This window comes from Lasioglossum baleicum, chromosome 11, assembly GCF_051020765.1.
Source record: "Lasioglossum baleicum chromosome 11, iyLasBale1, whole genome shotgun sequence".
Lineage (NCBI taxonomy): Eukaryota > Metazoa > Arthropoda > Insecta > Hymenoptera > Halictidae > Lasioglossum > Lasioglossum baleicum.
This window is the reverse complement of record NC_134939.1, coordinates 12105172-12120433: the sequence shown is the minus strand read 5'-3', so window position 1 is coordinate 12120433 and position 15262 is coordinate 12105172. Positions and strand designations below refer to the sequence as shown.

The 15262-nt window shown below is 33.0% G+C and overlaps 4 protein-coding genes across 6 annotated transcripts; 2 read left to right on the top strand and 2 right to left on the bottom strand.

Moving 5' to 3' along the window:
• Positions 1–2310: 2310 nt before the first annotated feature.
• On the bottom strand, positions 2311–8468 carry Snx1 (sorting nexin 1). 2 transcript variants are annotated; one of them, XM_076433102.1, is made up of 11 exons: positions 8325–8468; positions 7219–7367; positions 6463–6714; positions 6136–6382; positions 5884–6048; positions 5664–5785; positions 5281–5580; positions 3869–5203; positions 2786–2829; positions 2634–2689; positions 2311–2476 (listed from the first exon to the last, which is right to left on the bottom strand). In XM_076433102.1, the coding sequence occupies exons 2-8, from the start codon at positions 7318–7320 to the stop codon at positions 4856–4858; spliced, it is 1536 nt and encodes a 511-aa protein (XP_076289217.1). In that variant the 5' UTR covers positions 7321–7367; positions 8325–8468; the 3' UTR covers positions 2311–2476; positions 2634–2689; positions 2786–2829; positions 3869–4855. The 2 variants fall into 2 exon arrangements, with proteins under 2 accessions (XP_076289217.1, XP_076289218.1); XM_076433103.1 differs by lacking the exon at positions 8325–8468 and adding an exon at positions 8059–8207 and having other exon boundaries at positions 7219–7440.
• Positions 8469–8565: 97 nt separating this feature from the next.
• Use1 (Vesicle transport protein Use1) lies at positions 8566–10069 on the top strand. Its single transcript, XM_076433104.1, is given in 5 exon segments — positions 8566–8887; positions 8980–9029; positions 9149–9396; positions 9399–9782; positions 9929–10069. Coding segments are annotated over 5 exon segments (825 nt in total). The 5' UTR covers positions 8566–8785; the 3' UTR covers positions 9970–10069.
• Positions 10070–10091: 22 nt separating this feature from the next.
• Positions 10092–11648, top strand: LOC143213349 (osteoclast-stimulating factor 1-like). The gene is made up of 5 exons (XM_076433105.1): positions 10092–10180; positions 10558–10604; positions 10697–10814; positions 10897–11108; positions 11177–11648. Exons 1-5 carry the CDS (start codon positions 10117–10119, stop codon positions 11405–11407), a joined length of 672 nt encoding a protein of 223 aa, XP_076289220.1. The 5' UTR covers positions 10092–10116; the 3' UTR covers positions 11408–11648.
• A 34-nt stretch (positions 11649–11682) lies between these two features.
• On the bottom strand, positions 11683–15249 carry Grip75 (gamma-tubulin complex component 4). 2 transcript variants are annotated; one of them, XM_076433100.1, is made up of 10 exons: positions 15087–15249; positions 14833–15016; positions 14623–14761; positions 14315–14493; positions 14113–14207; positions 13745–14049; positions 13184–13654; positions 12895–13072; positions 12390–12612; positions 11683–12307 (listed from the first exon to the last, which is right to left on the bottom strand). In XM_076433100.1, exons 2-10 carry the CDS (start codon positions 14899–14901, stop codon positions 12059–12061), a joined length of 1908 nt encoding a protein of 635 aa, XP_076289215.1. In that variant the 5' UTR covers positions 14902–15016; positions 15087–15249; the 3' UTR covers positions 11683–12058. The 2 variants fall into 2 exon arrangements, with proteins under 2 accessions (XP_076289215.1, XP_076289214.1); XM_076433099.1 differs by having other exon boundaries at positions 11685–12307; positions 14315–14514; positions 15087–15247.
• Between the last annotated feature and the right edge of the window lie 13 nt (positions 15250–15262).

Here is a 15262-nt window from a genome sequence, read left to right as displayed (position 1 = left end):
AAGGGGGGTTGTGAAGGACTTAATTCAGTCACAATAACCAACGGCTCATCTTTATTTACAAGAATTGGCTTTACCTTTTCAGACTTGCCTTTCTTCTTACTTCCTTTGCTACCCTCCTATGATTCCAATGTACATATCAAATGTTTCTCCCATGTATTACAATAGATAAAAACAAGCAAAAAGTATATAAAAAATATAGCCTTACATTATATTGAAATGGACATATAAAATCATTATCAACTAGAAGCAAGAATATAAAAATACTGTAAAACAAACAGTAAAAAGTAGAATTTTCTGTTTAATTTATATAGAAGTATAACTTATTTGCTTTTCACCTTAAAACTGTATTTATTTTGACGTAATGGCAAACATAAATACCTGGAATTGATAAATTCTTTTAGAATATAGAATATATTTCGTGTCTTGTACACACATAAACGATAAAGTAAAAGTCAGATACTATTATAAAGCATGGAACAGTTATTTATAGAGAATAATCTTGACATTCTAGAACTGTTTATCAAGAAGATAACATTTAAGTTAAACGATTGATAAAGTAGTGGGTTGTACCAAAAAAGAAAAAACCTGTTACTTTATTTAACTTATTTTATCGTTTCCAAGCTTTTACTTTTATTTTACTCAATGATCGGTATAACTTTATCTTGTTACTAAATTTATGAAATATTTATAGAGGTTACTTGTAAAATATGCAGTTTTTTACGTCATTAGAATTCTAATAACTAACTTAATATAAGAAATTTATTTTATTCATAGACTTACCAAGTGTGTGTCATAACTTCAAATATACCAAATACATTTACAAAAAATATTGAACAGTACAATTTAAATTATTATAATGTCATTGTATACACACAAAATATGAAAAGATATCAAAACTGACATTAGGTACAAGCAGCAAGTGAAGATCATCGAATAACAAATGTTTGCAAAAAATGTCCATTTAAATATAATATACACAAAATTGTTATAATGATCTTTACACAGATTTTACAAATTCAACAAGGGAAAACATTATTAATTAGAATCTTACATTGATATATTATAGGAGTGCCCAGTTACTACACATTGATTCATGTTTTTAAAGAACATACACACACAATAATTATAAATAAAAGTAAAATAGTGGTAACAAAAACAACGTTATATTATTTGAGTAAAGATCGACGGAAAAAAAAAACGGACACAAATATTATTGCATGCGGGGTAGCTACATTAGTTTACACAAAACCATTTATTAACTATGCGTAAGAAAATGATGTTATACGGTATTAAAGAAATATTATAATCAATCCTTTAAAAGTGTAATACCCGTAGAGAAATGTGATACTTCATGAACAGAAAGGCCTTAGGTGACACACAAGTATGACGTACAATATGTAAGAGTACTATGCTTCATGCATGAAATGTATGAAAAAATACAAGAATGAAAAAGCATGTAGGTGTATTTCAATTCTTATGTAGTTGCTATTAACATAAAAATACTTAACGTGCAATAAGCATCTGAAATATATGTAAAAAGAGTACTAACCACTTAATGTACCAATGACATAGTTCACTCAAAATTAAAGAATACAATATCACTTAAAGAAATCATGAAAATTAATACAGAAAATAATTTGAGCCATTTCTCTCTAATTCATCAGATCGATTGTCTTTATTTTTAATAATAAGCACATAAACAAAACTGCTTTCGCTTTTACTCTAATCCATACGAAATAATATATTATTCGAAATATAATTTCACATTAGCTTCTGAATATAATAAATTATTTTTTTGTGTAAATATATGCGTGCCGATTTTCTTAAAGCTTATCAAAGATAGAAAATATTCGTTATGAAAAAAAAAGAGTAGAATTTGATACTTCTGTTTATGATTAATTTCCGAGTATACAGTGTTTTGTATCTTCGATAACTTCTAAGATAATCGACTCGAATGCATTTAGGATGAACACACTACAGAAAAAGACTTAAGAAAATACCTTATGGAAAGTATTTGCATATGTTACGTGTCATAAGAAAATTATAAACGTAATATATATCTTACCCGCAGCAGTGGCTCTAGAGGCAATATCTGAGGGTTTTCCTCGAATTGTACATGTTCTGGTTTCTCCTCCTTATCATCTTTCTCCTCTTTCTCTTCTTTCTTCTCTTTTACTTTCTTTCCTGCCTTATTCTTATGCTTCTTTTCTTTACCCTTATCCTTTTTACCTAAAAGAATAAATTTAATAAGAAAATTTCTTTGTTAAATATAATCGAAGCATCTCTCAATAATATTGTTAAACAAAACGGTACTTAATAAAAGATCATCCGGCAGCTTTCTCTGTTCGGCTATCGCTTCTTCGTAAGACTTCTCTTTTATGCCAAACATTGATACTAAAACAATAACTGCCGCCGAAATGACAACTACTGCTACATATACCAATCCTGTCTGGACATCCATACTGCCAATGTCTATCTATAAAAGTAAAATATCAAGATATGTATTTTCATTGCCATATATTAGGTACAACTTCTTAACATATATAAAGGATGTTTTTCAAAGTTCTAGAAATTTTGTATACATCTAGGAATTCAATATACAAGTACAAGCAAGTCTCTATTTACAAGTTTACCATCGATTAAGAGTCCTGGTCATTTAGTCTGCTCCGATTGTTTGCGAGATATGTTTCTGCAAAGTTGTGAAAATTTTTCAGCGATAAAAGAAGAAATAAAAGAAACGTTCTAGTCTAGGAATAAATCGAGAACAGTTGAGAAAAGTACATACCTCTTACAGGAGATCACGTTGAATAATGTGGTATTAGAAGAGGTCTGAACAAGTAAAAAAAACAATTACAGGTAATTTCCAAGAACTTTGAAAACATCCCGAGTGTTTGAAAATCATATTAATTTATTGCTTAGATAAGCGAACGTACAGTTACATAAAACTTTTCACCTTTTAATATATTACGCGGTTCTTATCACAAACTTAGTCCGAATAGATTTGGAATAATTCCAATTTCTCGGATGAACTTTCTTTCGCAAAGAACACTATCGCCGAATACAATATTATTTCGGAATATTAATTTGTGCGCTTTAATTCACCGAAATAGATATTTATTAATTAATATCGCAGTATGGAGAGACATTATATTAACGCGAACGAATTTTGCACATTCCGCGAACTCGCGTATAATATCGCGGCATAGAATGAACTACAATAGGATAATTGAACAGGTGAAAGTTTCAGGAAAAAGCATTGTGAAAATGACATATGGATGACAATCGGATCATCGACACAATCACCGGAGATGAACCGAATTCCTCCACGTTAATATCGCATATAGGTAGAGCCGGCGAAACGGACTGCATTGAATTAACGTTCTATTAAATCAATGGGATTCGAGAGCCGTTTAAACTTACATAGACCAGCGAGAATATTCCCAGTGAGTTGGTTCCGCTAAGGAATGTAAAATGAACAACGTGCTGTGTTTGTCTACAGAGAATCGCGACGAGAATTCACGCACAACTATTTCTTCTCGAGAATTATGGCGGCCGGACGTACAGGCAAGTATACGTGTTCGAAGCCACGCCTATCAAAACTTGTGTTTTCTGATTGGTGGTGAATGTTGCCACGTATGCAAAACACTGGTATAAACAAGAATGAAATTCATCCACAGATTTTGTTAATTGTCGGTGACAATTAACCACGACGAATAATTGATAACCTAATTTAATTCATCGCCACTGACACGTTGCACGACACACACGAAACGGTCGATACGTTTGTGTGACACTATGTCACTTTTCTACGCTAAGCTCACGCTGACCAACTTAATAAAACATTCGGTTCGATCATTTTTCTATTTACCTGTATTCACCTGTATTTACCGCTGATTTACCGCACACTACGAAGACAACGTGGGTTGGTCTCGCGTTATATAGCTACAAACTACAATAGAAAAACCATCGAAATCGAAAACAATACTTATCCTTTATTTACGAAACGTGATAAGATCTATATATATTTATATGTTATGTGTGTGCGTGTGTACACACTGTTGTAATATATATACGTAATACTTTCATGGTATTATAAATAATGAAGTAAAAAGATGCAAATTTTTGTTCGTTCCTCATCTACAACTTGAGCAAGATATTTTTGTTAAATAAAATAAAAAAGATATTTGTATGTGTCTACAATTTTATTATTGTTCGTAATATTTTTTGTAACATGTAAAAAAATATGTCTTTATCCCCATATTTTCATAGCACTATACGATATATCGATTGTATTGCATTTTAATGAAAATCGAATTGGAATACTTATTCGCTATTATAGAAATAATATGAAAATTATAAATCTAATGCGTAACGTTAATTATATCATTAAACATCGTTTCAACAAATAGTTATTTAATGCTCTCTATTTATACAATCTTGATCAATTTTTATTATCATGTAAAACATTTTTAACAAACCGTATATTATGCGTTATATACTTCTAATACACGCTAATAATAAGAAGATAGTAAACGCACGATTGGCATGAAATGAATATCTAAAAATTCAATGAAATATGCCATATACTTTGTTGCTCTCGAAATTTGCGAAAGCATTGGCAGTATACCGAAATTATTGTACATAAATGATTTGTTCACATACGCAGTCGTTTTCTTGAGTCTACGATGCGAATATTATTGTTGTAGTGTCGATAAATCATATATTCGTCTTGCAAGATATTATTGATCATTCAAAAAACTTTACTCCAACAAGCATGAAAACGATGTCCTGCTGGAGATTTTTCCTTATTGTTATATTTAAAAAAAAAAACATTTCGGGATTACTTCAGGAATGTTCATGCAACAGCTCGAGCTTCGGGTAAAAAGCTCTCCCAAAATTTAATGATTTGATTTTGGTATAGCAACATGGATTCTAAATATTCTGTTAACTGCTCCTTAAAATCTTCTACTCTCCCCAACTCGAATCGTTCAACTTCTTTCTTAATCATTTTCGAGATATTATCAAATTCTTCTTGGCCTCTCTCAACTTTCGCTTCCCATTCAATAACCTCAGTAGCAGCTTGGCTTGTTTTGTCAGATCTACTGGATTGTTCTAGCCTTGCTTTCTGCTCCCGCTTTTTATTTAACACCATTTCAGCATGTTGCCAATTCTGGAAAACTTTTACTCGCTCGTGGAATACATCCTAAAATTAGCAACACAATATTAAGGTAATATGTACAACAAGATAACAGATAATTGTGATGCGAGTTGATTATCGACCTTTATCGCTCCAATCAGCGCAACATAGTCTCTTAACATTTCTCCAAATTGATAGAGATCGCTATTGCTTTGTGCTTTTCTAATCACTTCTATTTTCTCCAAAGTCTCGGCTAGCTGAGCTAATGCCCTTCCCAGAGATGCACCCGGTTCCCCATGACCAAGAACAGCAATAGATCTTGCTGTTGCACCTGTACACGTCGCTAACTCCCTTCTCTGATTATTTAAAGTGTCAACAGCGGAATGTAATGCTCGTAATTGTATATCGAGAGAATAAATTTGTGAAGTCTTCTCTTCGAACCACTGTAAAAAATAAATGAATCAAAAACTTGTCTCAATTCGTACATCTTCTCACATCATACGAGGGTAGATTTTCTTATTTTTACCTTATCAGTTTCATCCATTTTATATGTTATCTTGTTAACGGTTTCTCCGACTTTGTTAAATAGTCTCATCACTCCTTTGCCACTAAGCGCAGACGTGTTGGTAGCTTTAGGTAATTCCATATCTGTTTGTTTGAAAATATAAAATTTATTCGTAAAGATCTGTTAAAATAGTTATTGTATATTTTATTACTAGACTGCTGTAAAGATTATTACTGTATACCTGCTTCCAAAAATTCTCTAAAATCAGGATCAACGCTGAGCACTGGATGCGCTGCAGTTCTATTTAAGTATCTTTCAAGTGCTGCTCTGCGTTTTTCAATAAATTCTGTAGAGCTAGAATTCTGTTCTTGACTCTTATCACCTGACATTTTTATTTTAGTTGTTCCTAGTTGAATAAATAATTATAAATGTATACATAGAGCTCTACTATATGTATATGTAGAACGAGATTCGAGCGAATTTATATTCATACCGATAACACTTTTTTCTGGAGCAGGAGGAATTATTCTACCATTTCTAAGATATTTGTCTGTCAATTTGTCATGAAGGCCAAGGAAATCACTGAAGCGTCTAATGACACTGAAATTTCGCTTTCTAAATATCGGCATATTTGTTTTGGTTTCAACTTTGTAGGCTACATAAGCGCCCATGCCATCTCCAATTTTCTGAGGGGAAGTGACTGTAATTTTCAAGAACACATCGGACGAATCTGCTGCTACCTGTACATAAAAACAATATGATACTCCACATCTATTCGAATGATCCTAAACATCTAGTAATTTTATCAAGGGATGTGTACCTCGTCTACCGATTGGTTTTGGACAATGTTTGTTGGCAGAACATCAGCATTATCATTTATGGGGACATCATGGAGATCGCCTATGTCGCTACCCATTGGACCCAACGGTGGACTTAAGGGTCCTGGTACAGGACTCGACACAGATGAGAATGAATTCTCTTCAGGTGCATCTCGTAGCGTCAACTTTGGTAGTTCCGCAGGGATCGAGGAAATTCCATTGTAGGGAGACGAGTCTTCCAACTGGCTCTGATCCTATATGTAAATAACATTAAGTAACATAATAATATATCGACGAAGTACGATTACTTCTTTCTTTGATATAATTAGATAGCGGATTTGATGCACATTTATGACAAAAACGAGTAGGTATAATTTAAAACATTAAAGACATTAGACGAATTTGAAAATACGTTTATATTATTTTCAACCAAGAGAAAATAAATTTCTATGTCACTCCGGTTTGTTGCAGTTCAAGTGGAAAATTTTTATTTTGGGTGAAGATCCGCTGTTTATAGATATAATAAATGAATTTGTTTTAAATATGTTATTTTACTCGTTACATCTGAAAATTAAACTGTAGGTCGCAAGTGTTTACGATCGCAAAGGAGTAAAACAAAGTAAAACCAATTTTCATTTGAATTGACTGTTTCTGATGAATGAATAAGATATCTTCTAAATATATACTGATTATAAAAACAAATGAATCGAGGGAGTAGTTAGGTTGCAAAGTTTCCGTGCACATGTTACAAAATGTACCTGTACAGCCGACGCGAAAATATCTTCATCGTCGTCGTCTAAATCATCAACTTTCGCCTCGTTTGTGTCGAAGAGCGGCGGAGATTCTTTAATATCAGCCATCTTAACGATTCTGTCAATCTACCAAGAAACTCACTGGGATCGGCCCCCTAAATAATGAATGCCAACGTCAATCGTTATGTATATGGCTATCGTGTTTCTCACAGTATGTATTCGTGTATTCCCCGACAGCACAGTCTGCCCGAGCCCACCGCCGGACCCAGCTAGCCGAGCCCCAGCCCGACACGTTACGGGCTAACGCAATGCTTGGCTCAGCGTTGAGACCAAATCAGGACGATTTAGCCTGGCCCCTGTGCACAAAAGGGCGCGATTTTCACCTGCCGGGGGCTCGAGCCCAGAGCCTGACGGCCGGGCTGGGATTCAGCCTGTTTTTGAGAGGGCAGCACGGTATCACACTAATGTGGCCAATCAGTGCTTCGATTGGGCCCAACTTTTCTCGCGCATGCGCGACACAGGGCGGGTCGCATCAATGTGGCAGTACTTTGCAAATGCGTAGCAGTCTCCCTTGTTACCGACAAAAGTATAATAAGTTAATAAATAAGACCTTTGAGGGCGATTGCTGCCTAGATTGACCTTTATTTGGCGTTTTTGACTACTGAAAAAACCCGTGTTTGTATTATCACGCAATGAGAACGCGAATCCCGCACCCTTGCAATCTTGCAAATCGGCTGAATCCTAGCCCGGCCGGCAGGCCCTGGGCTCGAGCCCTCGGCAGGCGGAAAACGCGCCCTTTTGTGCACAGGGGCCAGGCTGAAACCGAGCCGGTGTGCCGTCGGGGTTAGTGCGTTACAACTTTTCAATTTAACTTCTATACACATTACGCGCGTCAACGTGGAATTCCCACATTAAAATTGTCAACTGTATGCTATTATTTATGATAACGAAAGATGACCAATGATAAACTCGCGGTTTATTAAACTCGGAAAATATAACTGCACCGTGTGTAAATATTTATGCACGAAATTTTATTTTATTTACGGTATATAAATTGTTTGTCTAGTAATCAATTCACAGCGGTATTTTTAACATATATACATATATACTACCTTTTATTTAGTTTAGAAGTATTATATTTTAGATACGATATTGTTCACATTATTGACTGATAACTTCGCTAAAAGTTTTGAATATCTAAAATAGATATTTTTTAATTTGATCAAAGTATGGATAATGGACAATATATAATGGATAATAATGGTCGGACTGTGCCAATAAGTTTCCCTATGAATTTCGCACTTCACACTATATATATAAGGAATCTTCTTTTATAGATAATTCTGTACACTTGGCACCGCTTGGCACGTACACACAATGTTGCTATCCCTAACTTGGATGATTTTTCATGAATTCAAATCTTTTTTTATTATCGAACGATTTTCCGTAGGATTGTAAAGCGAACAAAGTGGAATACTGGTGGAATACATAATCAATGTGAAAAATACGTACGATTTTCAGTTGATGGTCGAGGTTGGCAAAGATTACAAAGAATCGTAGAAAATTATAAACTATGAATTTAATGACCAGAGAAGAGATTAATATCAGACGACTGTTAACGAGATGCGAATTAATAGCGAAAGATGATCCTCATAAAGATTGGAAACTGGAAAAGGTTGACCAATTTGTTAAACATATGTTTGTACTGCTATAAATGTCATCTGAAAGCGGTACAACTTCTTTAATAATATTTCTTAATATTTTCAGTATATCCTTGCTTTAGATGACATGGTCAAACAATTACAAACATTGCCAAGGTATATTATTATTAATAATGATACAAATTTTTTAACGAACAAATAAAAATTTAATCAGAAGTAACTGTTATAGTTGGAAATGTAGTACATAATTATTTAAGATATTTATTTTGTTTTAGTAAACCAAGTAAAGATGTTATGATGGATTATAATAAACGAATAGACTTTCTGAAAGGGCTTGTGAACACAGCGAAACTAACTAATCCTGTGGATAGAGTTGCAGCAGTACAAATGTTATCAAAAGGTTCTACAACGTTCAATGATTTATTAGGTTCGAATATAACAACACAGATTCATCAAAAAACTACAGCAAAATATAATAGAGAATTACGGGCAGAATTATTTCACAGCGACAAAGGTAACCGAATGATTTGACAATAAATAAGTCACAAAATAAATATCCATAGTACCATTACATTTATCTAGGGTCATTGGAGGATGGTGTGAGGCAAAGATTTACTAGCGCAAACATGCAAGATGAAGATTTAGATGCGCTGTTAAAGTACAATAGAAATATACAAGAGAAGATTGCAGAGAATATGCTGTCAATGACCAGTAGCATGAAAGAACACGCACTGGCAGCAAATGCTATTATAAAGAAAGACATAGGATTGCTTGAAAGGTCCGACAAGTTAACAGATGTCAATACAAACAAATTAAATACGCAATCTTTGAAATTAAAAGAGCATACTACATCATATTGGAGATGTTGGATGTGGGTGATGATAGCATTTGTGTTAGTTGTCTTCTTTAGTAAGTTTCAACTAAAATATCGTGACTTTTTCATATTTATCAATGTTTATGTATTATAGATCATCCCATAAATAATGTCGTGTACGAAAATTATTATTTTATTTGCTTAGAATATTTTAGTATTTATCTAATATTTTATTTTTCAGATATGGTATTATTTATGAAGGTTGCGAGAAAGAGAGTTTAAACAATAAATCTGCGGTTGTATATATTTTCGAAAATTGTAACATATATATAATGTAAATCGGATATTGATGGTGCACAACTGTGAACTGTGAACAGCGTTCACGTTTCACATGGAATCATTACTATTATCATTATTATTAACACAAACATGTCTACCATGACGGGTATGCCTGTACAAACACCTGCTCCACCCAAAACCACTTGGAGACCTGGTAAATAATAAGAAACACAAATCACAATTTTAGTTGGATCTGTGATTATTATAATTGCTTGGTACACAATAATTATGTGCTACATGTATACTAAAACATATGTGTCTTTGTTTATTTATCTCTTCCTGTCAATAAAATGTCTAAGTAAAAAGAAAAAATGGGCTTGGATTGAATTACTCACATTAATAAAACATTTAAACATGAATTATATCTGAGCATGAAAATTTTGGTTATTGTTGTGTACACTAATTATTTATTGGAACTAATAGTTAGCGACTGTCATCGCTATGCTTATTCTGTCTTCATTTCTTATTTACTCGGTTAGTAATATTCTCAAGAATTTCTTTTCTACATTTAATTTGTTAACTTTTTTCAAGGTAAGGTCAAAGTCATGCGAGCATTGTATAAATACACAGCACAAAATGTAAGCATGCGTATTGGTTGTTTGTGTAATCACTTTTTAAATATATGTATTAATTACATTGATATATTCTTATTTTTTCTTTTTTCTTTTAGACAGATGAACTGTCTTTCGATGAAGGTGATCTTCTTTATGTTTACGACAAAGACGTAGAACCCAATTGGTGGAGGGCAAAGTGTGGGAATCGAGAGGGACTTGTACCAGCTAACTATGGTTGGTTCAAAATTAGATTTATTGTTTCATTGTGTTGCATTTTATATAAGCCAATAAACTGAGGAAGGAAATTTATGCACAGTTGAAGAACAAACGGAAGAAATTGAATTACCATTGCACGATGCTGCGAGACGTGGGAATCTTTTATTATTAAAAGAATATATTAAACAAGGAGTTTCTGCAACAGCTTTAGACACAGTGGGGAATACCTCACTATACTGGGCTGCTCGTGCTGGTCATGTAGATTGTGTAAAAGAACTCTTAAGCTTGCCAAATCCCATAGTCGATGCTCAAGTAAGTAAATAATAATAGTGTGCAATTGTCTTCTTTAATTATATATTATATGTATATTTTAATTATAGAATAAAATGGGTGAAACTCCATTGCATGCAGCAGCAAGTCGTGGACATACAGATATAGTGAATTTGTTATTGCAATATGGTGCAGACCCAACAATAAAAAATAACGATGGCCTAGTTGCCGAAGAACTATCTTCCAATATTTCAATTAAAAATATGATACAACTCAGTCGACAGCACTATGATAAAACATATGGATACACAGAGGATGATTACAACGACGACAGTGATTAAGAAAGCAGATCTTCTATTTGCAATTCATTAATTGTGATTACTATGACCAATAATAGTATTTTCGTTATTATATATAATCATATATAGTGATAGAGTAATTAAGTTAATATTTAAACGGAGATTTTTATTGAAAATTATTTATAATTAATATTTAATAATTGTTATGTAATATGTACCGTTGTTACAACAGTCTCTGTACACATATAATTAAGCTTGAATAAACAATCAAAACAACAAGAAATATATATATACACTTTTATATTATTTAACAGTCATTGTTTGTTTATTTACATACGTAGAAATGCGCTTAAATTAGAGCTACGAATTTTTCAATTCAACGAAGATTTATTATTAGATGATGAAAAAATATTAAAAAATGTTTAATACTGTTTACATACACATGAATATTAAACTTATTATCTTTATCTTTACTTATACATGTCTGTAATAATTAAATTAGTAAATAGGAGTTTTATTCAATTACGGTTTTTTTTTTAAATTGAAGAAACCATTCAATTATTTTATATTTTGAGTGATACAACAAAAAATAAGAATTACGTTTCAGAAATGAATCTGAATGACGAAAGTGTACCATTCTTTTAAGGACACTGTTCGGAATTCATCGAGTATATCGAGACTAACTCGTTTCGTTCATATCTTTTTGCTAAACCATCTGTTGAAATCCAGTCTCAATAATAATTGTGCTAAGTGTTCTCCGCTAGGTTGTGCACGGACTCTATTTAATGTTTTCGTTAGCCAACTCATTAAACTTTCAAGAGTGTCGGACAACGTTTTGAGTTCTTCCTTCTCTGTTAAAAGTAAATTGCCTACTTCCCACATCGATGCTTGCAAGATAAAATCGTCGCAAAGTCGCAGTAAAAGTTTTATCAATTTATTTACCTGTTAAAAAATATTTAATTAACTCACGAATCATGTGATTATTCATATATTTATTCAATATACCGATTGGAATATAACATACAGGATTTTTTCGTTCCGTTGTACTTCCCAGCAAAAATGTTTGAGACATAACGTTCGCTAGAAAAATAGTGTGTGCTTTTTGCACGTCTTCAAAATTCCGAGTATTTTTCATATTCGCTTCCATTATAGTGTATTGACTTTCTAATACGTCCACTTGCAGATAGTATTGTAAATTATCAATAATAAATATTAAATTATTTCTTAGTTGTATTACACCTATATCACTGGAAAAAATATTAGAAATTATCATATACCCACGTGGTACACATGTATAAGAAACAGTGGCGCACCCAGGGGGGGAGCCAGGGGGCCAAGTCCCCCACCAAGAAAAAAATGTTCAGCTTCCAAAATTAAAATCGCGGAATAGCCCTGGGTACCGATGATAGATATTTTGGCTTAAAAAAAAGGTCATCACGCAAAACCTAGGGCTGGGTTCAACTCGGCCCCCCCCCCAAGATTACATCCTGGGTGCGCCACTGATAAGAAATATTATAATTATATCTTACATGTTCTTATTATACATGTGTTCACTCCATAGATTCCACAGATCAATTTGAGTTTTCTTAACTCTTAATAAAAATCGAAATAATGTATTATAATCGACTAAAGCAGATGGACTAAATAATAAGTGTAATGGCCATATGACTTTGTACTTTAAAATGATCATCCCCCATCCGCGCCTTTCTATATTTAACAAAAAAAAAGTTATTTTTATTAATAATCGTGGATTGAAGTCCCGTAAGCCTAGTGTGTTAAAAAGAAGAAAAAAAGACCCTTCATAAAGTGAAACTGTACCAATGGGATCTTCTCGTTCTCTGTCTGTAATTTCTGCGCCGTCTGTTTCAGTTTCATCGCTATCTTCCAGTGGAACTGGTACTAAAAAATTGAAACTCTCCATAGCACTTTCATCGTTCAAGTGCATTTTTCTTAATGCAATTTGAAAAGCTAGATTGATATCTCTGGATGTATGATTCGTCGGCGATTTGTTCAGTATATGAGCAGTGAGTCTAACAAATTCGAGAAACAAATCACCCCGACCCATAAGGAAGAAGTCTTTTACTAATTTAAGCTGTTGTACTAGTTGAGATTCCTCGACGGCAACTCGCCATAATAATTCAGTTACGCAACGTTTCAATTCGTCGATTGTACGTTCAAATTCGACAATATTAAAAGTTGGGTTTTTCTGAAGATTTTGAATTTTAAGAAAATACTCGTATTCTTTATCTCCCCATATAGAAAATTCGGTCTGATCGTCTACTGCAAAGTCTGTAAGCAATAAAGAAAATTTTAGTATTCTTTTTTATTTTTTTTTATTTTGCATATTTGCAAACAGAGAATTTTAGATGAGCAACTTACCTTTCTTTTGCCTTGGATCATTCCCAAACATTATAATAGTTTGCCCTATAGTCAAAATCTTAGTTGCTAATGATGGCCTAATGTAAGCAGGTAACATGTCCACTTGAACATCATAATCCCACATATCCGAGTTTAATTTTACATTTTTCGTATCAGCATTGTTCTTATTATCTGCCAATATCAAGCTGTTTTGTCCATCTGATATCTTTTGGATGAAAAACTCATTGTGCGTGTCCTCCAAATTACCATACAAAAGCCAGCTTGTTAATTGTTTGTAGAAAACTATATGTATACTAAGGGATACCCTAAATAACAACAAACCAATGAACGAACAGGTTATTAGAATACCAATAACAGAGATCACTCACTTTTCCAAAGCCTTCTTTACTTCAGGAATACCAGTATGCATATTTTGATGCAAACATTGTAACAATTTACAACCATGAATCTTTTGTGTATTAATCTAGAATAATGAGGTAAATCAAAGTATGTGTTTATTACTTTCTTAATCGTTATTACAGCACAATATAATATACATGTATATATATATATATATTTGAACAGACTCACTTCTCTTATAATAGAATTCAGAACAGAAAATAAACCTGTATACTTCTGGACACGACAGAGAATTAACGATAACGGCGTATAACTGTCATGAAGAACAATGCTCTCTAAATCAACAATTTCTTCACGGAATGGTTCTAAAGATTGATCCATTCCTTCACAGAGAGCTTGTAAATATAAACCTTGAGGTAAATTTTGCAATTCTATAAAATAATTACAGTTACCGAGAGAGAGAAAGAGAGATAGAGAGAGAGAATTTTAAATATAAAACTTAATAAATTCTGACCGATAAGAAAAAGAATATTATGTACCTTCATTGGATTTTGTAATATTGAATGTTGTATACTCTTGAACAAAGTTTCTAATAACATTGCACTCCTCAACTATGTCCAATATTCTTGTAAGTAATGCACGTTCCCCAGGATGTAAATATTTTTCAAGATCTACAGTCTAGAAGCGAAAAAAGAAAAATATTAATGTTTAGCTTCAATTAATGTTTAGACGAATTATTTTAACCTTACATTCGTCTCCAATAGATGTGAAACATTTGTCGAACACCCCCACAATGACAGCAATACTTCGTGCAACATTTTCTTTTTTTTTTTGTTGTCTTGTATTTCTGTTAAAAGATTTATTACTCCTTTCGATCGAATTAAATTGCAGGTAAACAAAACAACGAAAACACCGATAGCCCATTCAAGTAGCCTGTAATCATTCAATGGTTCAAGTTCATTCTTAACATGACAGGAAAAGAGAAACATTTCGAAATGCGTACTATTTTTCCTGTCCATTTTCTGATTACTCTTGAGTAGTTCATTACGAACTATTTGACAATAGAGATATATTTTCTTGACATTAGCTCTTATTTACTTGAACAGAGAGGAAACGAGATTACCGGAATTTCGGGCCTCCAGTGCTTAGTGCTGCACCAAGCGGCTTATGCGAACCCTA